Source organism: Molothrus ater, chromosome 3 (genome assembly GCF_012460135.2).
Source record: "Molothrus ater isolate BHLD 08-10-18 breed brown headed cowbird chromosome 3, BPBGC_Mater_1.1, whole genome shotgun sequence".
Classification (NCBI taxonomy): Eukaryota; Metazoa; Chordata; class Aves; order Passeriformes; family Icteridae; genus Molothrus; species Molothrus ater.
In genome coordinates, this window is record NC_050480.2 from 69402237 (window position 1) to 69429339 (window position 27103).

The window sequence follows — 27103 nt, forward strand, 5'->3', positions numbered from 1 at the left end:
GGAAGTTTGGAGGGAAATAGGTCCAAACAGATTCAAAGAAGAGCTTGAAAAAGCCAGACTTGGATGATCTGAGAAATCACTCCATGTTCATTTATAAAACATGATGGACTTGACAGAGCATCTGGCTCAAGAAGTCCCCAAAGTGCAGTCAGGTGGAAGTTGGGTGGACATACCACAGAACTTATTTCTCCATATTTGCATCATTTCTCAACTATTGCCTGAATCATTTCATTCTGGCTCTTATGGGAGACAGGCTGTACTACTTTAAATGTTCCTTTCATCTGAGTCAATGCTCTCATATCTATTTTGCATTAGTAGCTTATGTTATCCCTTGCATACGTTACTTAACTGTGCTGGCCTAAGTCAATTGTTCTTCCTCTTGTCCTTCTGCAGCAGCAACTATGATTGCTGTGATGTCCAAATATGAACTATTTTAGAGCATGTACTGAAGAGGCAGGCAGGCATTTTAATTACAGGGATTAAAAGGAGAACAGATGCAAGTGAATCGAGTGCTAGGTAAATATAAATGCATCACCCCTTGTACCCTGAAAGTCATCACTTTTGTCTCCAACAGACTGGCATCAGGATAAATTCAAAAGCAGAGGGAATAGTATTGGAAAATACCTATTTTTAACAGAAGCATTTACCTAGACTGGGGTAAAGAATATAATTAGCACAGTATATTATAGATGGATAGCTTTTTAATTTCCTCAAAGCCATTTAGTCAGTGCTACTTAAAATACGTTATTTTGTTCAGACACAGAATTGCAAGGATGGATTCAAATGGTTTCAACTTGAGTTTTCCAACTCAAATTGAAAAAACATTTTCTGTGTCATCCATGTTCACTTTCATATATTGAGCTTGGTTCCCAGACAGGCATTACTCTCCACCTGGTAGCAAGGCAGTGAGAGGGCACAGGGGTAGAGAAGTCCCTTAGAAAACTTTCCTCCAGTGCTCTGGGCTTTAAAGTTGATCAGTAAACAGCAAGCAAGCCAGTGCCGAGTCTCTGGTGTGGAGTGTTCATGCTGTGCAGCTCTGCTCAGGGAGTGGGTAGTGGCTTTCTTGGGAACTGGATCTTTCAGGCATGTTTCAAAGGGGACTCACAAATAGAAAGGCACAGAAACCCAGGTGGAGGTAACAAAGACACTGATTTCTTCTACAAAATTTACTTCAGAGGAAATGCGCAGCCAGCCTTAGCTTCCACTCTAAGTAATAAAAAGAGAAAGAAAGAAAAATGTGTCCAAACCCAGGACTACCAGCAGAAAAAAACCCCAAACATTTAGAATTGTATTTATGTTTTGATTATGCATGTGAATAGAAACCAGCAAAATATAAATAACACTTCATAAATTACATATATATAATCCCCAAGAAGTAAGCATTTTAACTGAGAAATCCATTTCTATTTATTTAAGTCCACATAAAATGTGCATGTTGTGTCTGTTTGCCAGTTTCCTATGACTATAATCCCTAGTTTATATCACTACCTGATAACTGTTCCATGATTTAGGTAGAGTTTTTCAAATCATTTTTCACCTAACATAAAAAATACCATTTTTTTCTTGCAGGACCCTCCGAAATCCCATAATCTTCTCTGATTTTAAGGGAAAGGAGATGGAACTCATTGAAAATAAATCCACAGAAAATCTAGAAATTTGTGTGATGGGGAATTTAATAGAGGGTAAGCCTTTGTTCAGCATGGCTGTCACTTCCTCTTTGCTGCACTTCACTCTTGTCCAAAACATGAATTCCTTAGGCAGGGGATGATCTCCTTTGTTCTGGTTCTGAAATGTGTCTGGTTGGAGTTTTCTACCGCTACTGATGTTCAATTAAATACAAATAATAAATAGTTAATGGTTTGCTGAGCTGCAGAGGTGGGGCTAATCAGCTGAGACTTAAGGGGTGGTTAATGATGGATTAGGAATGGGGGAACTGATAAAGCTGAATATTTAAAGACTAATATTGTACAGAATGATGGATGTTTTGTCTGCTCTGATTGCGTATGAGCAGAAACTAACAATGCGCTTATCTTCCTCTTCCTTCTATTGTAGATTACTCGGCTCCAAAATGTTGCTGTTCTGAGTGTCTGTCCAAATTCCCCTGAGTGAAGCACTGCCCATCAGAGAGATGGCCTGAGAGGCTCTCACAATGGAAATTGGATGGGGAGGTGAACAAATAGTGACTCTACGAAGGGGGTGCGTTATCAAGCTGCACACTCGCCTACTCGTGTTCATACTCAGCTTGCTGAAATGGGGGGATTTCAATTGATTTTGATTTCTTTTGCAGTGCTGACTGATGAGCCAGTGAGGAGGCAGCTGCATTCTGAGGGCACAGGAGGGGTTTGTCCCACTGCCCGTGTGGCACTGCTGAGACCCAGTGGGATCTTTGGCTTTCCATCTGTGCCATGTACCGATGAGCTATGGTATCCCTGATGAGCTACTCTACCCCTGAGCCTGGTGTGCAGGGTGAAAAGAGTTACATACACCTTCTCTGGCAAAGCATCCCTATGTGTGACAGCTATATTTACTTGTTTTGAAAAAATCTTTTGCATTTGTTACCAATCATTTACCAGCAACGTATCAAATTCTGATATTGGTATTACAGTAGGTATAATTAGACTTAAAAATTAATACTTCTAAGTGTCAAAATCTGTCAAAGGGACGTGACTCCTACTGGAACCAACTGATGCTAAATGATGGTGTTTTTTCAGTGTCTAACTACAGGATCAATACGGCCTTCGCCCTTGTCGGTAGTTCTGTCAGCTGCTAGGAAGACAGGCAGCCTTGCAGACAAGGCACAGACAAGGAGGTCAAGAGAAGTGGATTCTTTTCTCAGTTTGCCTTAGGGCTTTTGCAAAGCCTTGGACAAATCACACAACCTCTGTGTTAAACCTCCTGACTTCCAAAATAGAAATGATCATAACTCTCTGCTTTCCCAGGATGCCATGGAGTAAATCAGTTCTTGGGAGGAGGGAAAGGTGAGGGGGGGAATGGGTGTTTGTGGGATCAACAACTAAACGGGTGCTTTGGAAGGAACAGGCATATTTCTGTTCACTTTTATTTTTGTAAACAGTCTTAGAGTGCACCTGGGATTTAACATATTAAAAAATTAAGCAGCATTTAGAAGATTTGGTCATGTAGACAGGTTACAGTTACTACAATATATAACATCGCTAGTCTCATTCTCCTATAAACATCATTTGTTCTGAATAAGGCCAGGGTAACTATGAAAAATTGAAAGTTCAAATGTTCCCAATCAAACAAGAGTGCTTTGCAATTGTTTTACTTTAGATGGCAGTCAGGAAAACATTTCCACATTTCATTTGCTAGCAAAGAGATTCAGAGCTGGCATTAGTAGTGGCTTTGATGTATTCTCTGGTACATTGGTCCAGAGCATGCTGATGTAAACAGAAGTGTCTCTTGACCTGTCATCTTTGTTCTTCAGCTTTGATACTGGCCCCCTCCAGTGGCTCCTTTCTCCTCCTGGGGAGGCTTTAAAAAGTCAATTGATACAGAAAAAAAAAGAGTTTCAGTTTTCTTCTTTGCTTAAGACTCTAAAGAAATAGACATGTCTATTGTACAGTCACTGAAGTTCTTGAAATAGTGCACATTTTTCTCTCCAATCCTGAGGGGAAATGAGCAAAGAAAAAAAAAGAAAAAAAGCATGTGGTTTTGTACACAACTTATGATATGGTAAGTACATCATACTTTTGCTTCTGATAGGGTTTTTTTGAGAGGAAAACTGAGAAGCTCTGTTTCAGAAACAGGCAGTGCAATGCCTATGGGTAAGTTGGTCCATCATTGCCTATTATAAGGCCCTGGCTTTTGATGCTGGTAACTGTCAAATATTAGCTAATTTGTAATGATTTTTTCCTGTGATTGGTGTGCCAGCCTGAAGCTGATTTTTAAAATAGTACACTCAGTTTGAAAAATGAGGTTAGCAAAAAAATACATTCTCCTTGTGTTAAAAAATATCATTAGGTTGCATGACTGAGAAACTCTCCATGCTCTAAACCTGAAATTTGGCAAAAGATTTGCCAAGGATTTGGAAGGTCTCACCCATAAACACATATAATAAGAAGAGCCTATGATTAGGACGCAGGCTATGCAGACAAGAGGATTATTGACGGTGAAACAAGAAGGCTGTGACAAGATTGAAAGAACAGTAGCCTGTAGGGATGGTGTGTGGGACTGAAGCAAAGAAGTGAGGATATTGGGAAAAAGAAACTATGAACTTGGACCAGGAGTCAAAAATCAACTACTGAAGTAAGACTCTTAGGCTGCTAAGAGAAGGGAGAGGGAGGAAGGCATTGGGCTGAGAGTGAGAGTCAGAAAGTCCTTAGGTATTACAGTACAATCTTCTCAAAGAGTCTCTGTGGTCAAGAAATAATAAAAAAAAAGATGGAAAATTACTGACAAAATATTTGCTTTATTCCTCTAACGATTGCTGTTTTTAAGGAACATCAACCTACTGATGGTGAATCCTGAGGAAGCCCTAGTGATAGTGTGCAGTGTTGTGGATATCAAGGGTCTTGCCCTAGTTCTAAATCACTTGGACTTAGAAGAATTCTACATAAAGAGTGCAGAGGCATTCAGATTTTCAGAATAACATAAAAACCAGCAAATTTAAAAAGTTAAAGTCTCGCACATTAGGAAATGGTAGGTTTATTGCCCATAGAACCCTAATTCTCCCCAGTTTATGTATTATTTTAAGCAGACTTTAATTGTATAATCATGTTAAGTTTTTCACAGAACACTAACCACATTAAGTGCAAGAATGGATATGGCTCAGGAAATGAATCAAGGAACTTGTCACTGTTACAGGATGAGGTGCCTTAGTAGCTCCTCTTAAGTGCATCCCTCCGGCAATTTTCATTAACTTAGGCTTTCTGCACAGAAACATGCCACTGCATTCTGTCATTTCTAAACCTGTGTTTATGAGCTGAAACTCCCTATTTAGCAACAGTTTGTTCTGTGACACCAGCTAAGGAAACTGCCTCAGTGGCAGCTCCTGCAAAGCAAAGCTTTATTCTCTCAGAGACAGGCAGCACAGAAAGTAAAGATTTGACACCAGAAAATTAACTCTTAAGTTACCTTTCCAGTTCTCATGGGTTTTCTCTATTTCTCTGGAGAGGTTTTTCCCCTCTCCATTGGGAGAGGTCACTTATGAGATGCCACAGGCATGTCCAGGTGTTGTTGAGTCCACAGTCAAAGCCCTTCCTTAGGATAGTACCATTTAGAATTTTGGAGTTGTCTCAGGTGTCAGAACAATAAACATATTTTTATAGTTATTGAAACACAGGGTAAGTGTGTTCCTCTTTAGCAGCTTCTCCCTTGCAACTGTAAGAGTTATATTGTGCTTTCCTAGACATCTTTCTTTGTGATGGGATTGTTTTCTATTTGCATCTTCTTTTACAGTAGTATCCTTCAATGTAATTCTCTTTAAATAATGCAAACAAAAGAAAGTGATCTGTATCTTGTATTTCCAAGGATAAGAAATGTAACACCCTCCTTTTCAACAGGAATGTAGTCAACAGAACAGTTTTCTCCTCAAAATTTTGCCTGATTTGTTGCAACAAAGCCTTGAAGATATAGAAGGAATGGATGTCAGTGATTGTAAAGACAGAACACATCATAATCTTCCTTCGGAGAAGGAGGAAGTCACTTGAACCCAATTTCTGAAGATGGCCAGTGAATTTTTCCCCTCTGTTAAGTCTATTCTCCAAATTCACAAAAGTTTTGGGGGCAGGTACCTGCAAAGAGGCATTGGTGACAGCTGTGCCCAGAATTAAGGAAACTACACAATATACAGCAGCCCCCTCTGCGGAACTGTGGGACCCTGAGGTCTTCACTTGGACACTCAAAATTAGCTGTCCCTTTTGATCAGTGTTTGGTTGAAAGTACCTCCTCAGCTCCCAAGGAGGCTGTTCATAAGCCCCTTGGCTGGCTCACAGCAGAGCACCATACAGCACAGCTACAGTGCAAGAGGACGCAGTAAATAAGGGCTGTTGATGGCATGCCCCAGACAACTCCGGGAAGAGGAAAAAAAGAATGCCCACACACTGTAATTATAGAAGTATAGGATCATCAAGGTTGGAAAAGCCCGTCTAGATCAGAACATCAGCCGTCAGTCCGAGCATCAAAGCAGCACTGTCGCCCCCAAACCACATCAATGCAGATCCAGGTGCCACCTGAACACACCCACGGTTGGTGTTTCCACCGCCTCCCTGGGTAACATATTACAAAGACTACGGGCCAAACACTTTAGGTGGGACCTGACCTCTCTCTCCCGCTGGTCCCCGCAGCAACCCCGGGCGCAGGCAGATCACCTCCCTCTCTGTGGGGCACCAGACCAGCCGCGGAGAGCGCTCCCCCTCCAGCGGGACCCTCCGCCACGGCTCTGGGAGAGCATAAGGACAGAGCGGGAAGAGAAGCGGCGGCGCTTTCCCCCCGCGATGTCTGAAGGCGGAGGACAGCGGGCACCACTCGCTGCCTGCAGGCACCAGAGCGCCCGCCTCGCCGCCCTCGCTTTACGGCGCGCCCTGCTTTGCGACGCCCAAGATGGCCGCCCCCAGGGCACAATGAGCCCGCTCCGTCCGCTGCCTCTGGGGGGAACGCGGGGTACGGGCAGGGCCGGCCGGGACACAGCCGGGGCGCTCCTCCGGCAGCGGGACTCGTCCGCGACCGCTCGGCGTGCGGGGCCCCGCCAGAGCTCGCAGTGGGAGAGCGGAGCGTCCCCGGGGAGGCGGCATGTGGGGTGCCCTGCTGCGGCGCGGGGTCGGCGGCGGCGGGCTGCGGTGCCTGTCCTCGGGCGGCCCGCCCTGGAGCCAGGTGGTGTCGGAGGCCGAGAAGATCGTGGGGTACCCGACGTCCTTCATGAGCCTGCGGTGCCTGCTGAGCGACGAGCTCAGCAACATCGCCATGCAGGTCCGCAAGCTGGTGGGCACCAAGCACCCGCTGCTCGACACCGCCCGGTAAGCGCCGGTGGGAGCCGTGGGGGCACGGCGGGGCTGGGAGCCTCGGCAGAGCTCTTGGGAAGTTGTGGGCTTCGTGCCGTGAGAGGGGTGTCCCCAGGGCAAGGCTGCCCCGGGGGCGGGAGGTTTCGCCTCCGCTCCGGGATCCTCGGTTCCCTGCCGTGACAGGCTTTCCCCGCGGTTATCCGCTGTCATTCGGAAGTTGCTTCCTTGTGTCGCCACGTGCGGCGCTTCCCCCGTGCGGTGCGGGGGAAAAAAAAAAGAAAACTCCCTTGAAAAGTAAGTGCGGCTGCCTCGCTAACAGTGTTGTGTTCTGTTATAATTGAGAACTATATTGCAAGGAAAGCAAGGGAAAAAGCAGAGAGACTACTCAGTTTAAAAGCTCGGAATAACCCTTCTCGGAATTGTGTATTTTGTTACCAAGTGTTTTGGAACATCCAGCTGGGAGCTGCAAGTTTTTGTGGGTTGAGTATTTTAGGGTTGCTAAGCAGTGTATCCACTCTTTCATTCTTAAGGCATACTAATGGAAGTCTTGCATTCCTGCCACAAGCAGAAATTTGGATTGTTGAGCAGGTTTTCTTTGACTGTAAAACAAGAACTGATTGGCAGTGAGTTTTTTATACAATAAAACTTCAGATGCTTACCAAAACGAAGGAAAAAATAAAAGTGCAATTTTCCGAAAAAATAGAAGTGGAAGAATAAAAGGGCAATTTTTCACTTTTGGTTGTGGATTTGAGTGTTTTGGTTGTGATTTTTGTTTGGTTTTGGAGTTTTTGGTGTTTTTTGTTTGGTTGATCTGTGTTTGCTATAACTGCAGCTATAGCAACATTAATTGAATCCAAGTTTAGTATGCACAGTATTTTTTAACAGGTGTAAGACAAAAATGAGCATTTGTTGGAAATTGTAGCTCTTTAGTGGTCCTTGGCAAATCCACAGTGTTGTAACGATACAAAAACAAGATTTGTTTTCAAGCTCTCTGTCTAAATCTGGTTGTCTTGAGTGAACAAAATGAGTACAGGGGACAAACAGCTTTTTTAGAGAAACATTATTTTGAGGAAGGGGGATTTAGACATTGGCACTGAGTAGACTTTTCTGCAAGAAAGAAATGAAATTGTTAATAAAAATGGAAAATACCTGACTTTAGAAAATGGTGGTGGAGGGGATTTTGTTGAAGTTTTTATAACTGAAGGTTGTGATAAAGGGGAGGGATGAGAAGAAAATGCTCTTCTGTCATTGTAAGGTCAGTTGATGGAATGGAGGGAATAGAAGGAGTGAAGCACAATGTGTTTGGGCTCTGAAGTTTGCACTGCAGTCACAGAAGTGTCACAGAGGCCTGCAGTGCTAAAGTGGAACTTTAGAGTGCCTGTTCAACGTGTGGTAGAGTTGCTGGTTTGTTTGGGAATTTTAAATGCAGAATTTTGGGGCATGGTTGGAAATTTTGTGGTGGAGCTGTGATGTTGTAAGGGTTTGTTGGGGTTTTTTATTATTTTAAGTGGGCTGCTTCAGGGTTAATTCTGTAAGCCTGTGGCTTGTGGAACAGCAGTAGGGATATACTCATGCCCAGGCTCAGCAGGATTAAAGACATTCATTTTAAAAATTCATATATGTTTCAGAGTACACTACTAAACTGATGTGTTGTGCTGGAAAGAAGAAGTATTTACTCACATAAAACTGAAACCCTGAGCCCTTACTTTGGACCTTCTTACTTGGTTTCACTGGTATTTCCAAGGGCTTTGTTGCAGATGGATTTCAAAATGGCCTTGACCTTTGTGTTGTAAGAAGAGTTAATATCCTGCTGACAAGTTTTAGTACACCCACAGTAATGCACAAATTGTACCTTGCACACCTTGTTTTATGGTGTGATGTTGCAATAAGGTGAAATTTGACCATATGCTTCCTCAATGATCTTGATAATTCATTTCTGAGATTTAAGTGTTGTATGTTTCAATGTAAACGTGAGTGATTTTAGTTTTGAATCAGAGATCTATGCTCTGACTTATCACAGCAATTTAGGAAACAGGTAATGATTTTTCAATACTAAGATTTTTTTTAATACTTTTAAATCTGTCTCATTACTCATTCTAAAAAAGTAATAAAGGTTTCCTGTTGTGTGTTCAGACAACTGTTTTAAAGCAAGGGTATCTAAAATGTTTATTTGGTGTTTTTTAAAAAAATACTTAAGTGATTGATATGTTCTGGAACTCTAATCTTTGAGACTCTGAGTGAGTAAATGCTATATATATCTGAGAAGTACTCCAGCATTTAAGGAGACTTTTGTATTTGTGGAAACTACTGAAAAATATGTGCTGTAAAATTGATTAGTTGCATGTGCTGTTTCTCAAGTTTCTACTCATTTATTTTTGAGGTTATAAGTGGTGACAATCAAATTGATTGTTTGCTGTCAGGTCTAAACAATTTTCTTTAATCATCATTGACTGGTGGAATTTTGTCATCAGTGGTTTTGTGTCTACCCTCCCTTCCTGCCTAAAGGCTTTGCCAGCTTTTGAAGTCTTCCTGAGACCATTAAAGGTTTCTTAAAGTAGTGGGTTCCCTATCAATGCTTGTCTGCATGGAATAAGTTCTGAGCTGAGACAGCATAGGACATAAGTGCCACCACACAGAAAGCCTTTAGTGTAACCAGGGTGTTGATGAGTGTTTTTAACATTTTGCCAAGCTTTGGCTCACTAGGCTGTTGCAATGCAATGCCTGTGCCGAGAGCCTTGAAGAAGGCAGCTGAAAGGTATCTGTGCATGTCAGACAGGACATGTGGAGAAGCAGCTGTTGGGCCAGTATACGTTTCCCTGATGATCCCATCCATTTCTTCCTCTTGTTTGGATGCAGCACTGGCAGCTCCTGGGTGTAAGTGCCTGCTGTGAATCAGGACTGCAGCAGGTGTTCTTCTGGGATGATGTGTGACCCTGATACCTCCCACCAAGCTTGTGTCTGGCCAGCAGCTTTTAATCTGAGAGCTATTGCTGACCCTCCTCTTGGAAGGGCAGAGACAGGTAACTGAACCCTGCAGTGATGGGTTTGGGAGTTCTGTAATCCATCTGGTAAAGTTGAGCTTATATTTTAATAATTTTTGGTTTATTTCTAAGATTTTGGTTTCTTAAAAGTCAGCCACGTGAGCAGCCCCTGTACTAGTTTTGCCAGACTTGTTAGAAGGAGGGCAAAATGTGAGGAAAAGGTTACATTTTGTTTTAGAAAGGCTAATGTCTAGTGGTTAATGGATCATTGGAAGCTGGGGTATCTGGATGAGATTCACAGCTGTGCTTTTGGCTCTCTGACTAGAGCAAGTCACTTAATTTTTCATACTTGCATTTACTTATCTGTGAAATGAATAATGTAGCATCTGTTTACTGGAGATGTTGCACTTCATTCCCTGCAGCCTGTATTGATCACTGTGATCTTTTAGTGGAAAATGGTGTATAAACAATATTAACAAAGAATACTTTAAAGACATGCTATCATTAAAAAAATATTTGCCTCTAATGGATACTCTGGAAACAAAATTGCAATCTGACTACTACTGGATCTTTCTGTTTGTAGTGCTGTGAGTCACTGTATGGTTTTTCAGAGCTTTAAGATTGGTTATAATGAAGTGTCTTCAGCAGCTACTCAAAACTAGCGTTTCTTGGTATTTTTCCTCTTCAGGCTTTGCTGGACTAAAGCAAAACTTTTTCAGTGCATGATTGTATGACCTCCTTTTCACTTGAGAAGCAAACAAATCTCTTGTCTTCGCTCTTTCCTGTCTTCTTTCTAGGCTAGCATGCATCCTTTTTGGTATAGGAAAGAGTCTGTAATTGGCACAGTGATCTATTTTTCTCAAATACATAGTGTGAATAACATTTTCTTGATTACTTAATCTCCCTTGAGAAGGGTATAGCTTGCTGCAGATTGTAAACAGTAAACGTTATGGCCAATGCATCACTTTTATAATATCACTAAATGAAATGGAACACTTCATACACGTAAAATTATTATGGGATACCATTTAGCTCCAGCCATTCTCTCATTAGCCTGCGGGAGGAATGATTATATTTTAGTTCTGTCAGAATTGTTTGTTGGTGATAAATGCTTAAGTAGACATGGTTACAGTTTTCCTGTATTATTACAGAAATAAAAAGACTGGCTAGACCAGGTTTTGTTCTGTTGCAGCCTGCTCGGTGTAGATCTCCAGACATTTTAAGGCCCAATAATGTGATCCAGAGCACTTTCAAGATGACATGCTTTTTGTTTATGATGTCTGATAACATTGGCTTCTTGATATTTCTGTTTCTTTATCAGCTTGAGATAGCTTAGTTCTGTAACACATCTTGTAACTCCAGGTGTGGCATGCATCTGCCTTCCTATGCAGGTGACCAATTTCAGCATAGACGTAGGCATTTGTTCCAGCCTGTTGTTGATGACATTGTTATTGCCAATTCATATTTTGCCTTAACAGAATGGTGACCTTAAAATTGTCCTCTTTTATAATTGCTGTGAGTGACTATGAGTAGCTTTTTAGCAACTTGTTTCTAATGTTAATTAATTTTTATTTTCTGAGCCAGAAAAATGATAGCATCTATTTACTTGACAGTGGCTAATGAGGTACCTTTCTCTGAAAACAGCAGGCAGCTGGACACTCAAAGTGATAAGCAGAAGGTCTGGCCAAAGTTGAGCTTCTACTACAGTCTTTTAAGTTTTACCGAGTTATTTAATCTGTTACAGGCGTGGGTCATAAAGTCCTTCTCCTGCAGTTGCTAGATTAGAAGTTAAAACACATTGGCTTTCACTAAATTTTATTCTACTTTCAGCCTGCTATAACACTTTGTAAAAGATATTTTTGCAGTAGAGAGATGTGATTTTTGGTCAGAATGCCTGTGAAGTTAGCTATGATGTGGCAGCAGTGTCATTTCCTGTGCTCACTGCAGAAATGTTTTTGACTTCCTGGAAACACTGACCACTGCAGCTGGCATTCAGGACACTTCTGCAGAAAGTATAAGTGGTGATGTTAGAAATGCAGAAATACTTTTCCTGCTTGATATGTTTGATACTATTTGCAAAATATACTGGTTATAGGAAGTCTGGCTTTGTCCAGAAAGACTATTTCCCTAAGCATTTTGTACAGCTGATAGAGGTTTTTCAGGAGAGCTCTGGTTGATTGGAGCACCAGAGTTAACTTCTTGGTTTGACTCACCCCATCAAGAAATGTTTGTCTTTCAAAGAATCCTGGCCCCTCTTATTTAAGTTAGGTTTTGTGAGTATCTCCCAGTCAGCTGTGATAGACTTGAAAAACCTCCATTATGTTACATAACTTTGAAATGTTGGTACTCCCTAGGGTTTTCTGTTACCATACTCACCAGAAAGTAAACCTTTCTTAGACACCAAAACCAGTTTGTGTCATTTTGGCTGAATGAACTCACAAAGAGCTAATGTGGTAAAGTTAACTTGATAACTTTGGAAGGTAAAAAGACATGAAAGAAATGAAACTATTGCATGTTCAAATATAGATTGAAATTTTCCTTCTGATTATTTCCACATTTTTTCTTGTACCTGTGGCCTTCACTATGGTTCTTAGTCAGCCACCGCTTAATATTGTCTTGTACAGTTAAAAAGAAGAGAATCCATTTTTGTAGGTCCTACTCTTCCTTTATGCTATAATCAGGTAGAATGGATATGTGCTGTTTGTTCTCTCTTCCCAATGCTGTGTTTCATTTCTCATCCTGTGTTACTTTCACTAGTATATGTTTTTTAATAGTTTTTTCCACCAACAATAAATATTGCACTCATATACTTAAATGCTTTTTTAGAATTTAAGTATATGAGATCCATCAGATATTGCTGCTCTTTTGAAGAGGTGACAGTAGATGAAAGCTGCATCAATATTTGTACATTCGGGCTTCAAGTTCACAGTTCATGTTCAAGGGATCTTAGCTTCCTTTTTTCTTTTTTTTTTTTTTCTTTTAAATATTACACTTTGTTTGGTTTGACAGTGATAATCTCAGTCTGGAAGATAAAACATATTGGCCAGTCATGTGTGCCTGCCTGTCTGTCTGTCTATCTATATCCACACACACACACATACTGCATTAGTAAATGCTAGCTCAAGAAGTCAAGGTAGCCATTGTGAGGATCATGGGTTTTCAGCTGTAGTGGTGCTGAGTTCTTGTCTTCTCATTCATTCACACTATTTGTGTAGAAAAAATTATGTAAAGGATGTTTAATTGTACGTTACAGCACTTAGTTTTGATGAATATTTTGCCACCATAAGCAAAGTAGGATTGAGTAGGAAATCTGCAGCATGAAGGTGCAAAAGCGAGACTGCTAATTAAATTCTTGTGCACTTGAATAATTGTGGTTTTTTTGCAGTGATTCTCATTTAAATATCTATGTTGAATCCAGGTTTTTGTGCTTATGAAGAACGTATTATTTCAGCATGCAGGGTGGTCTTTGTAAACAAAGTGTACTCAAAGTAGGTGGCGATTCTGTTTGGGATTTTCTGATGGAATTATTTACAGTGAAGACTAATGTGCTTTTGTGATATTGATAATTTCTGGTATTTTGCATAGGGAGTCTGAAGGTTTCAGTAGAACTTCCAGTACTACTTGGTCGCTTTAAATGAAAGACTGTGGGAGTTTTTAAGCTTGTGTTCTTAAGCATGTGACAGAGAAGCTGAATGTATAATGCCCAGATCCAAATGCCAATCAGCCTTGAAAGGATGTAGTATGGCACACCTAGAGAACACTTTGAAGGCTACTGCGTGCCCAAAGGGAAGAAATGAAGGTAGTTCTTAAAGTTCACATCTGTTCTTTCCTGCTTTCAAATACAATTGATTTATAATGCATGTGAATATTGAATACCAAGTTTAATGGACTAGTGAATGACTGTTAGGTCAATGTTTGCTCAGCGCAGGAAAAGAGTACTGAATAAGTGGAAAGAGTTTCAAAATAATTCCCTCTGTAACACTGAAGAGAGTTGCCAAATATGCCTTTCTGTAAAATGAAAATGAGAACCAATGTCAAAGAATAATCAAAATTAATATTTGGGTTACTGGAAGTGGTTTTCACTCAGTGAATCTTCTATTTGGCAATGTTAAGTTAACCTCTTTACCTTACAGGAGTAACGGAAAAAGTACTTTACCCAGGGCTTTCTCTCTCTCTGAGGTCGGTGTTTTGTAGCTTACAAATAGTGTTCTTCCCTGCTGTGCTGCCTCTTCTGTTGCTGCAGCCTCCTGGTTGACTTCTCTCCTTGCTGTGGAGGTCCTGGCAGTGGCAGGAGGTGTCATTAACCATGAGCATTTTCAGAGCTCCTCCAGAAAACATGGGTAACACTGTATCCTCTGCAGCACTTTGTAAATCTGTTGAGGAAGATACAAGTTCAGGGAGGACAAATGTGAGCTCGGGAGTTAGATGTTTCCATACTTACACTATTGCTTTGTCCTAGGGGTTGCAGACCACTGTCTTAAATTATTAATATCTTTCCTTTACCCCACATCTGAGTGTCTTAGTTTCCCTCAGGGTAGGCAGACTGTCTGCAGTGCTTGCCCTAAAGGAACTCCTGCTAGAGACAAACCTAACAGACTATAAAGGAACACTGTGAATTTAAAAATTGGATCTATAACAAAAAATAAGTTTAAAATCTGTAGCAGCTGCTTTGCTGTCCTTGAATTGTCCCTGCCAATTGTCAGACATTGACAATCACTTTAGCTTGATTTTTTTTTTCTCTGTTGCTGAATGAAAGAATTACATTTAAGGAAAGAAAGACGGATCATATAGGAAAACTGTTGAGACTCGTTATACATGTGAGCTTTTATCAAACACATGCTGTGAACTACCTGGATTTTACTTATAATGATAGATAAGGCTTAGAAATTTGCCTCGATACTTAATTTACCTGAGAAACTCTAGGACCTTTTCAGCTGCTGGTGGTTCTTCAGCTGAGCCATAGTCATCTTTCCTTCAATCCTCAGCTATTCTTAAAGAAACATCAGGAGCTCCAGCTTTTGCATTCATCTTTCTCATTTCTTTTCCATGTAAATTACAAGTGATGGTTGTTATAATTTCCTTTCTCCTTCCCCCAGTTCCTTTCTTCAAAATAGCACTAGTTGGTTCTATTCTATGGCAGCTCTTCCATTTTGGGGAAAGAACAAAGAAAGTACTGAAAGTAATCTCCTGTTTCTTAATAAAATGAAAGCTTATACTTTGTTACATCTAGTTTTGGTTTTTTTTTTGTTCCCCTCCTTTTTCCCAGCTAGGGAAGGAAGTCCTACACCATGGCACCACTGATTCAGGTTTATTTTTCTAGTTTATTTTTCTAGTTTATTTTCTAAAAATATGAACAGGCAAACCCTTTAGCATTCATCTCCAACTTCTTTCAAAAAGTACTGCCTTTAGAAGTAGATTTCTTTGAGATCAAGTGTAAATTATTTTTGATTATTTGTTGGTTAAATGATCCTATAAGTGTGAACTGATTGACTTGATAGCTGCCACTAAACATGTACAATTAATTAGATTTATAGAATCTGTACTCTTTAGAGAAAAATATAATTCTCCCTAACATCTTCCATTATTTCTTTTCCAGATCTTCGCACTCATGGTGCAAATGTGAATATGACAGCTATCTTTTTCATTAACTGCCTGTTCAGCACTCTCCATGAAATAATCAAAGGGTCAATACATCTATGTGTTGTCATTGCTCCTGGAAATAGATGACCTATTGCACTTAAAAAAAAAAAAGTATAGAAAGAAAGATTCTGTGTTTCAGTCATAAAGTAGGACTGGGTTTGTAGCAGGCTGTGCTTGTGTAGACCCATCCTGCAAATGCATAGTCCAGATTAAGGCAATTTGAGGGTAAATGGTCTGTGCCAACACTCTTTGTGGCTGCTTGTCATATGAATGATTAGGCAGTAGTAGAAGCACCCTAATCTGATTGGGTAAGACTGCTTTTAATCAGACTTAACAGAAAGTTCAACTTGTTAGGAGCTAAAAGAAAATTGTGAGGCCAAAGACACAAGCAAAGCCACAAGTGGAAAAATCGCCTCTTTTGCACACTTAAAAAATGACTGTGGTAGCATATGCTTGTTAGTGGGTGGGGTTTTTTCCCTAAAGATCCATTGTTATCCTGTTAAATTTGTGTTGAACTTTGAGATTGAATATGACAGAGCCACTGTGTTTTTCTATTATGGAAATGCATATATTTTCATAAGCTAGAAACAAAAGGTTCTTTTGATATATCAGTGCATCTTATGTTCATGCCTGTTATAAAAGGGTAAAGTTTTTTTAAATCAGTGACCTTCCAGTCTCTGATTCCCAAATGCTTTCTATTTAATGTGGTTTGTGAAGATTAAGGTATACTATGTGCATATTTTAAAAGGATTTTGGTGATTTTAATGCTACATTATGAAGTTCCTATTTGGTTTTCTTTTAGAAGTTGGCTTCTGAATGTGATCTGTCTGGTATGACTATATTTCAGTAATTAAAAATTAATGTACAGGAAAAACAAAGTCTTTCCCAAACCTCTTGGTTGCCTCATGGAAGTGATGCTGGAGCATTAATGGGCAAATTCATCATCTGTTCTTCATCTCCAGTTGTTAAAACCAGAAATACCAGAGAGGATTAGTATTCCATGTTTTATTGTCCACTGGAAGAATGTCACTTTCTGATTATTTGTAAGTTTAGATAGTATGGGAGTCATTGACAGGCTCTGCAAGAAGTCAGATGTCATCTCTCAGTAGGAGTAATAATGTGAAAAGACCATTTTCAGAAATAAGGCTCAGAAAAATAGAGAAAGTTGGAAGCATGGAGACCTTTAGAGTAATTGTGGGGAGAAGTCCTCCTTCCAGTCCTCCTTGCTTTATTCAAGGAATGGAAGGCATTAAAGGAGTTTCTACTATTAGAATTTATAGTATGTTTTATGTGTCTTTTGTCCATGATATAACTTCATAAAACTGAAACAAGTGGTCTTGCCAGTTGGAAAGTAGGAAATGAATCCATGTAATGACTATAACGTGTCGTAGCAACCAAGTTTAAAATAGTCAGATTCCAAAATAATGTTATAAGAATTACATCAGAGGAAAAAAAAAGTACTGTGTGTTATGTTATAGCAACAGAAAACATGGCCTTATTTGTTTGTTTGTGAATCACTTGGGATCACATTTCTGTCTGTGGGTTTTTGTGGGGGAACAGGGCTCGAGTTTATGTCCTAACACACAGTTTTGTTTGAGGGGATGTGTGATGTTATACTTTCTTTTTTTTTTTTGTCATCCTCATATCTCTGACAGTTTGAGAGGGCTGAAGTTAATTTTTCCTGGTTTGAATTTATTTTCAAATAAAGCACCAACTGAAAATTCACGTTCTTCATTGCTTTTCTACTTCTAAGACTTTAAGGGTTCCCTTGAATCTCTCCGAGTCTTTTACCAGGCCTTGTCAGAGAATGATAAAATTTTCATGGCTGAAAATCATGAGTGAAACTTCAAGAGATTGTGGCGTTTTTTTCTAATTAATGCAAACATAGCACTGCTGGTGGATGCCATGCTGCAGCACAATGTTCAGATGCTTCCTAGAGCAACAGTGAGATTGACAGTGGGAGTATGTGCATCCCTTTTCCCTCCACTTCCATGCCATGTGCATGGTGATCCAAACCTGGAGGAGCTGCTCCTTGGGGCTGAGCCAGGCTTGTTCTCTTAAGGGAGCAGCTCACAATCACAATGTACATCCATAACTGTGAATGCAGGTGGTCAGCAGCAGAGCTCTGTCTCAGATTCAAAGCGGGGACACAGAAATGGGATGGGCTGTTTTGTTCTGCCTGCACAGATGTTCTGCATGTAGCTCCTTTGAATATGTTTTCGTTTGAGGGCTTTTATTTCTAATTTCCACAGGTCTCATCCTCAATCCTCAGTGTTCTTTCCATCTTCCTAATAGTTAATTCAGAAAAAAAACTTTTTCAGGTAGCTGTTAAGATGTAAACATGCATTGCAACTAGGAGTTGAGGGGTCTTCACGGCAATAATTGTTCCCTTCTCTTTCCTTCTTCTGTTACAATTGCTAGGTGATTTACTTCCTAGAAATACCAAGTCTGGATTAATCTATTGTCCTTGGGTGGTACCAGAGCTTCAGATTACCTTGGTGTGCATGTAGGTATTAATTATTGAAAGATGTTTTCATGTTCTCACGTGATGGAGCTCTGGGTAAACAAGTCTTATTGAGCAGTTTGGGAATCATGTACACACTGGTTTGCCTTAGGAAATCTGCCATTTAAGCCTTTGTCCTGATTTTCAATGGCTATAGTAAAAGGAGTGGTAGACAAGGAACCACGGCAGTGAGTGTTACTGAGAGGAAGAACCATTGTCCTGACATTGTGAAGGAAATCTGTTTAAGCTCATGAATAACTGAAAAGCTTACCAACTACTGTCACTAATCCTCATGAAACAATTTTCAATCTTCTTTTTTTTTCCAAAGGCATTCAAAAGCAAAAGTCCCTGATGTTGTATAGTGTCTTTGCTTTCAAGATTTGTTCCCCATGTGTTCAATCTGGAGACAAACAAATATAAGCCCTTCTTATAAGCATTAGAGAAACAAGAAAATACATTGAAGAAGTTTGAGGACAAATTAGCACTTTAAATTACATAGAATTAATGTTGCCATGCTATGGAGTGTAATGTAAATGTGAAACCTGTGAAAGCATTGCTAATATCTGGGAGAGTGTAGTTGTATGTTTTAAAAAACCCCAACCAACCAAAGAAACCTCCACTTCAGGGTGTCATGTTGTGCAAGTTTTATCTTTTTTGTAATTTCAAATGTGTATTGTTAAAGACAGGAGATAGTCAGACCTTATACATGTTTAGTCTTAGCTTTATTATGAGTAATTTGGAGATGTTTTTTACACTTCCATATCAAGAATGGAAACTCTTTTCCTCATTTGTATACTAAAGAAACATTTCAGAGCTAGTCTAGCTCTAGACAGTGTTAAAGAAAGAGTGAACTAGATCTCTTTTAGCTTTAAATTTCCCTTTTATGATTTTTATGAATTCACAGAATATTGAATATTTGTTTTTGCTACTGAGACACAAAAGGCAGAAGCCTGCAGGCTTGTTATGGTGTGGGTAGCCTATTGTGTTTCCATACCTGATGTAATTTTATTTAAACATTGAATTTTGCATTAGATTACCTCAAAAACGTCATCATTTGTTGATGTGAAGAATTTTAAATTCTTCCCCTGTGAATGATGAATTATTCTTTCACAAGAGATCTAAATTATTTTAATTAATTACTTTAGGCTTTAAATCTTTAAATTTTAAATTAAGTTACAGGTGAGTTAAGCTGTTCCCTGAGGAGCTTTTACTATGTTAGCAGTGGAGAGGGATAATATTTGCTGCATAATTCTCTAATAGGCTGTTGTATCCTGCTCCATTGAACAAGTCTGCTATTTTGCTTTTGATTTCTGGTTTGTGTCCAGCATTTCAGGGATCAGCTTGGACAGTTAGAAGATATCACCAGAAACATATTTTCCTGTCTGCTGTGGGAGAGAAAGATTAGGACCCATTGAAATACATTGCTTTCTGAAGCTGTTGAGGACCACAGAAATTTAATGTAAAACCAAAGGAGGCACTGATAATTGGATATATGAAATTTTGTAGAAAATGCACAAAATACAGATCCAGGTTTATTGGTGTTAATTTCATATTCTGATCTCAGTATGAATTCCTTTTGCTTAAACTGTTTCTCATTATGTATATAACTAGATACAATTACAAGATGGTAACCTAATCGTTGGCTTGTGGGCTGTGAGGATTGAACCAATGCTCATTTTCCTCTTCTCGTGTATGGTTACTTGTTGAAGATGTGATACATTTAGGTCATATTTGGCATGTGTTTAAACTGAGCCCGGGACTGATTTATGAAGAAGAGAGAGTAACAAACCTAAATTGTGTTTTCCCATGTGTGACTATTGTAGCCAAGCTGCAATTTATTTTCTGGTGTCTTAAGTTACAATAAAAGATACATTCACAAAATAAAGTAGGGTAAAGAGTTCAGCCTTAAACTTTTTTTTTCTTTCGTTTCCTTTTTTTTTTTTTTGAGTTAGCTTTCATCATTGTGCCTTTAATTGTGTTAATTACTTGAAAGAATTTTTGGGAGGCTAGTTGAAGAACAAGAGGGAGGAGAAATTGCCTCTAGCAAATGCTTTTGTGAGAACATTCTTACAGTATCTTATGGGAGAGATATCACTACCAGAGTCTCTTTTAAAATCCCCATCTTCATACTGTTTTTAATATGCAAGTATTTTTACTTTTCTAATAATCTTCCAGAATACCAGATTTCAATGCCTGCAGCCAATGGGAGAGAGCAAAATTATCCTGTAATTAAATTTTTATCATATATTTTAATTTTTTGTATCTTTTGAAAGTGGGATGCTAAGTTAGATGAGTTCAGTTGTTGAACTTGGTGTGCTGTCCCAGCATTCAGTGGTTCAAGTGCTGACTGCTCACATGGCAGGCCCAGGCTGGATTTTCATTCTGTCTGTGTGGCTGCTGGCAAGTCTTTTTCCTGGGCAAATTATGGCAACTCGGTGTGCACAGCACCACGTAGGGGTATGGACTCAGAACATGGCAGGAGCGTAATGCCCCAGATACCTTGAGATCAGAACATGTGTTCATGTTCTGCTTCCCAGTCCTTGTGTTGTGGAAAACTCCCCAGAGAACCAAAAAAAGTCAGTGTCCTAGCCTGGAGCCTCTGCTTACCAGGGTGCAAGAGGTGAAATATTAACTGAAAAGCTCATGGAAAACTTAAATGTGGGTGATTGCATGTGACTGGAACTTAACCGTGATGTTGTGCAACTGATAAACTTCAGGTTTTTGTTGTGATGTTTTGGTGATTTTTTTTTAACATTTTTACTATGTGCTTTTGTGAATTCCTCTGTTCAAACACTATTAGAAGTTAACTCGGAAAATGCTTAATTTTTTTCACTACAAATGATATAAGATTGTTTTGGCTGTTACAAACTCAGTATTACTAGGTCATTAACAGAAATGGAGTTTGGGATGTAAAATACTGGAAACATCATTTGTGGAGGTGTTCAAAGTCAATTCTAAGTAAATGGGAACTTTTTATTGGCATCCTATGGAAAAAGAAAAGTATTTGTTTATTTAGTATGTAAAGAAAGTTGCATCCAGCCTGATTTATTTTTTTTTGCTCCATGCACAAGTGGTCCAAACACATTTTCAGACTGAGACAGAAGGTAATCTCCAGGTAACAATATTCTATGCTATTTTAAGGAAGCATGCCCACTGATGGTTTTAAAGCACAAAATAATGATGACATACCATGCAGAGGTCTTGCTTGCCTGAGGCAAATAGTCTGAATGCACTAGATGCAGACTTCTGTTTGCTGATGAAAGTGTTGAAAAGGTGCTTGGTTTTATTTTTGTTTGGTTGGGGTTTTTTGTGTTGGCTTTTTTTAAAGTGACAGTTAGCTATTTTGCTATTAATTATATTGCTTTCAATTAACAGCTGAAATATATTATACAGAGCAAGAAAAAAAGCATAAGGTCCCCTGGGAAAGAAGTTTGATGCTCAGTTTTGGCAAAAGTTGATTCAGTTGATTGCTTGATAATGGCAAAAAGAACACCAGGCAGCTTGGATGAAATGTGCCAAGCCAGGGGCAAAGTAGATTTTCAAGCAAAGGAAAAGCCTCCTGACAGATTTTCTAGCGAGTGGGGAATTGGAGTGTTACCACTAAATTATTAGAGAAGCAGTTAATGAGGGAGGAAGGAGTCAAGGAGGCTAAGAAACCCACAGATTTCAGAAGGAAAAGGAAGAGGTGTATGTTACAGAAGGCAGATTGAAGAGGAGTCAGGGTGGAGTGTGTGCACACTGAGGGCTCATCACAGTGAGGTTGTTAAAGACACATGAAACAATTCCAGTTTGCATCCAAAGCATTCCAGTGGTTCCAAGAGGTTTTTGGCTGTCTTGTGCTTTTGAAAGCTAAGAACCACACATGCTCTTTTCATAACTTTAAATTGAAAACAACAGAAAGATGTAGTTCAGTTGACAAGCAGCTCTCCTTATGGACAGCGGTTCATGAACTTCATTTGTCTTCAGTGCATTCTGAATTGTGCATGCACAGTCTGACAGCCTTTCTTCAGCATCAGCATGTACCTGTCAAGTAAAGCTGGAAATACTTAGTGTTTTTCATAATAATCTTCAGAGAACATATGATACATAAAGGAATGCCATGTAACTTTTTAAATTCAAAAGGAATATGAATAATATGCTAGAAGAACTACAGGGAAGAAGAACCTTTTAATTAAAAATACAGAAGTTCTGGTAGTGTCTGAACGTGCAAATGACCAAGCATTAGCATGCTGCATATACACTTATGCAGGAATTGGAAGTGCTTTCCTAGTTGGTAGGGACTTAAAAATATTTAATGTATTAGCTTTCGATTTTGTAGCTAATTGATTTCAATTTTAGACTCATGATTTGCTGAGGGATTTAATACTTCATCTGAAATCTTTTATTGGCTCTTGTAACAATTCTTTCACTTAAAACTTTTGCAAAGCTTTTCCTTTGGCAAGAGAAGTTCTTGGTTATAGTGGGCTCTGATTAGTTTTATTCCTTTTTATTTTTGCCTTAGTTATTACATTCTTGCTTATCAATCTTCTGGTTCAAAAGAACTCTGGGGAAGAGGAGAAATGGGAGACAGCAAGAAAAACACAAATGTGATTTTTGGGGACAACAAATTAAAGCTGTACTGAAATGGAGGATTGTTATGGAAAATGTTGTTTGTGTCAGGCCACTGTGTCTATCACTGTCAATGACCCACATAGACATTAGAGTTCAGAAATAAACAAATTTTTTTTCTTTTCTCATTTTAGTATCAATCCCATTTGTTCTGCATGGGATAATACATAAGCTATATTTATTATTGCTGTATTATTGTTGTTTGAGTTTTAATTGCCTCTTTTGGGAAGAACATTTAAGGCAGAAAAAAAAATCTTTGCATCTACAAGAACATGATTAATACTTTTGTGAGCTTGTTTTTTAATGATTCAGGAGAAACTTGTAGATAAACAGTTTTATTAACTGAAAATCTTTCTGGATATACTGCATAGAAAGCATGCAAGAGATCTTTTTGTTTTGGTTGGCTCTTAAGTGATGTAGTAGGATAGTTTTAGCAAGAGGCTTAAGGCTCATTGTGTTGAGTGCAAGAAGCAGAGTTGGCCAGAGAGGTCTTAAATTGTGGTTTCACAAGCAGTTACTTGGTCTGCTGGCCATTGCTGCTAGAAGGGAGAGGTGATGCTCATTTCTTCCCTGCTTTTGCCTGTCCCTCCTGTGCTTTGGCTATGTATGATGTTGGTCTGACCTTTCTGTGAACTACTGTAACTCCCTAATCCAGGAGAAGAAAAAAACCAGGTGCTTTCTTCATTTTGGGTGTGTTTTCTGTTTGATCTAATTCACTGATGGAGGTGGTTTATTGTGCACTCTCAGTGCATGATATTTAAGTTCCTTAGTGCCTTGTTCTGGAGAAGTGACTACTTCCCTTCGTGCTGGCAGTTTGTAAGGACACTCTTTTCTCTGCATCTGAAGTAGCAGCTGAGCTTCTAAACTCTGCAGCACCACCTGAGGTTCCTCCCAACTCTCTGCTGGTTTCTTTTAGCTGAAATGAAAAAAAGCTTAAACAGTTCTCTGTTTCTCTCCTTGATTCCAAAATATGGGTGAATGGCCTTGCATATTGTAGTTGTCCTTCTTTGCTGTTACTGCACATTGGTTTCGTTTATGATGTAGTTCTGCAAGCAGCCAATGAGGAGAACTTCTAAATAATGAGCTCAGGGTTCTGTCCAGATGTTCTCTATTTACCCTCTCACTCAATGATTGAGACAGTCGGGGAGCTCAACTGTTGGCATCTGGCAGGAGCAATCCTTCTCTATTTCATGATCATTTCATGTTAACGTAGAGATCAGTTTAGGAAAGGATGTGTCTGTCTTTCACAGGCTGTCTAGCCTTCTGAGGTGAATAGGTGCTAAGTATGCCTTGAATATTTTAGCAACTGGTTTTATCTTGGCCATAAAAAAAGAAGATTACAGATTTATTTTCTTTTTAAGGATAGCTGAGGTCACACTCAGTCACCTCTATATGTTTTCTGAAATTTAATTTGCCTTAGGAACTGAATACATTTCAATGCTCTTTTTTAAATACCTTGTCTGGAGAATCTCAGATAAACTGAGATGAAAATGGCTGCCCTCCCAGACAGGGTAGGTGGGATGCTTAAAATCTTCCAGCTGTTTGTTAGATACTTAATTTCTGCTCTGAAACTGCTGTACCATCTGTCTAGCTAAAAAAGGTGCACTGAGCAAGAAGAGAAGTATCTTTCCAATTCAGATGAGTCTGCTGCATCCTGTGAGATAATCAAGCCACAGATGATTATGGGAACAGTGAATTTTAACTTTTATAGGAATAGCCTCATAGAAAGCATGAAAGATGAAATTTGAATAAATTCCTCTTCTGGGTATCTCAAAGGAGCAACAGTGCACCATCCTAAGTTTAAAGTTACATTTCTGTCTGCTATGTGAGTTTATTTGTTATTCAGTCTTATGTGTTGATAATAGACTTTGTTTCTTCTGTTAAATATGCCATTTTACTTAAATTACTGGTGTTATCCATCCATTATTTTATACTATCTATTACAGATGCCTAATATTTAGTGAATAAAGGAGTTTTTTTCAGAAATTTCTTAAGAGATCTTAAAGGTGCAGCAGGAGGACAGGGTAATTTTTATCGATTTGAAGTAATCAAGATGCCTAAAAGATGAGCTCTCTGGTACAATTCAGTGAACATGAAATGAATACAGAGTAAAAGACCTCCGACAAGAAAAAAATGAAAGAAATTTCTTAGTCCCTAGTGCCATCTGCAGGATTACTACTGGAACAGGCAGGGAGAGCAGAGGAATAGAAATTTGAGTGACAGTTTGCAGTATTTTGTAAGAAAAGAAGAAAGTGTCACCTCCAACAAAACCTGAAGAAACACAATTTCTTTGTCATGCTGAGTTACATAACAATGTATGCGTCAATTCGTTTTCAGCTTGTGAGCAGCATTAGGTTTGGTGGGAAGACACCGTGTCATGAGGCTTCTCCACACATTTTGTTTCTGCTTCTGCAGTAGCAGGTGGCTGAACCAGGCTTCCTTTCTTTGCACTTCTTGAGAGAAACATCAGTCATGTAAAAACACACATCCATCAGGAACCATTTTTGGGATGACTGGCTCTTTGGCCTTGCTTCCTTTTTGAAAGCTGTCTCTTCAGAGAGGAGTGGTGGACCCTAAATATTTTCCCGATATTCCTTCCATCGGCATTTGTGTGCATAACAGAAATAAAGATGTAAATAAAGACCTAGCTCCCCTGCTAGGTCTCTGGTATTGGGGAATTCTTTTCTCTACAGACCAGTAGGCAAGCTGACTGTAGATGTGTGGCTTGGCAGTAGGCAAATGTTGTATACCTGAAAGGATAGGATATAAATAACACCAAGAAGAATCAAAGTTGTGGTTTTGGGAAAGAGGGAATGTAAACTGAAGCCAAATGTGGGTAAGATGGAGGTGATAATGGTGATGGTATCTGGAAAATTGTTAAGCCCTACAAAGTTGCCGAGTGTTTGGCATGTGGCTTCGTTGGGAGCATCCCCATCTGCTCTACAAGAGCTTAGCATTCACAAAGAGTGTTTTCTCTTGCCTCTCGCTGACAGAAAACTCTCCCTTGTCAGAGGCTGACCTGACCTCAATTACTTATCTATTCATCACTTTTCTCCTGACTATTGTAATGTGATACTCCTGGGCACAAAGCCTGCAGTTCTTCTGGAGCACCAGCTGGTTTAGGGTCTTGTTGTGTGTCATGCCGACGGCACTGGCTGCCACAGGTTGAATCTGATCTTTCTTTCTTTGTTGACTTTCTGCGACACACCAAGCCTAGGTGTCTGTTGTTAATCTTCAGAGTGCTTGCCGTTTGGAGTTCAGCATGTGTAAAAGGCTGCAGGAGCTGCAGAGGGAAAGCTGTGGCTGCTTGCAGTGCTTTCTTGCATACTGGAGCCCTTTGGAGTGAGTTGTACATAGCAGAACGTTCCCCAGGACTGGTCTCACCAGAGAGGTAGGTCCCTTTGGGCCTAAGGACTTTTTAAGCTTTCACTGGCACTTTTCTGGTAGATAACTGAACTGTACACAGAAAATGAATCATGTAGATTTTTGGAGTATCATGGACTTGGGAACAAAAGCTTCAGCCTGTGTTTACATGCCTGTCAGGAGTTAGTTTTTACTATGTCAATGTCTGTATCAAAGCTTGTGCTGTGGACAGCCTTTCTAATGAAATGAATGCTTCAGAAAGTACCACCTGTGCCATCCTGTGCTATGTAAGTTCAATGGGTGCCTCTTTGAGAAGCTGTGCAGGAGGGAGATGAATGATGCATGCTGGCTGGCAGTGTTTGAGGTCTGCAGGCATCACTACTGAATCTTAAGTTCAGTAGTCACTTCATTTGTATGAGTGGATGATTTTGGATCAGTGTAGTGAAGTGGATGTGGGAGGGAAATACCAGAGGTCCATTGAAGACTTTGCTGCCACACAAGTTGAGACATAAGTGAGGCAAAAAGGGTTGATCTTGTGAGAACTTAAATTGAGGGATTCTCTTAATCTTTCTCTTAGAAAAAGAGAGCAGATTTTTTTTCCCCAGATACTTGCAGTACCACAGAAGAGACACCAAGACTTGCATAACTGAAGCTGGGTCAGTAAAGTGGTTGCAGGACTGAAAGAGTATCTTTAGTCATGAGGCTCTTCTGATGATGAAAGTCAGACAGAAACACTGTACTAGGACCAGGAAGGAGGAAAGGCCTTACTTTATAAGACTTTCTTCTGAAGTAAGCTTTTTCTTGTTTAGAGGAAAGAAAAAAGCTGTAGCAGAACTGCATGTGCATATTAGTGAAAAATTATGCTTCTCTGGCATGATTAAAGCCAGTGACATTTCAAAAAATCCATGCAACAGGGTCCTTTTGTAGCAACTTAAATAGTATTATGTTTCATAATTCAAAGAATTTTGCAGTTCTGCATAAATTCTTTTGCTTGAACTAGAAATGAAGTCCTGAAGTGAATTACTGCTCCTACAAGCCACCAGAGGAAA

At 39.6% G+C, this 27103-nt stretch overlaps 1 protein-coding gene across 2 annotated transcripts in view; it reads left to right on the top strand.

Annotated features, from left to right (window-relative positions):
- The window catches only part of PDSS2 (decaprenyl diphosphate synthase subunit 2), a 126407-nt gene that overhangs the window by 9342 nt on the left and 89962 nt on the right, over positions 1-27103 (top strand). For both annotated transcript variants that reach the window (XM_036379955.2, XM_036379956.2), the window contains 3 exons: positions 1570-1682; positions 2053-2196; positions 2288-6974. In XM_036379955.2, the coding sequence (XP_036235848.1) occupies positions 6751-6974 (224 nt within the window). In that variant the 5' untranslated portion in view covers positions 1570-1682; positions 2053-2196; positions 2288-6750. The remainder of the gene's footprint in view (positions 1-1569; positions 1683-2052; positions 2197-2287; positions 6975-27103) is intronic.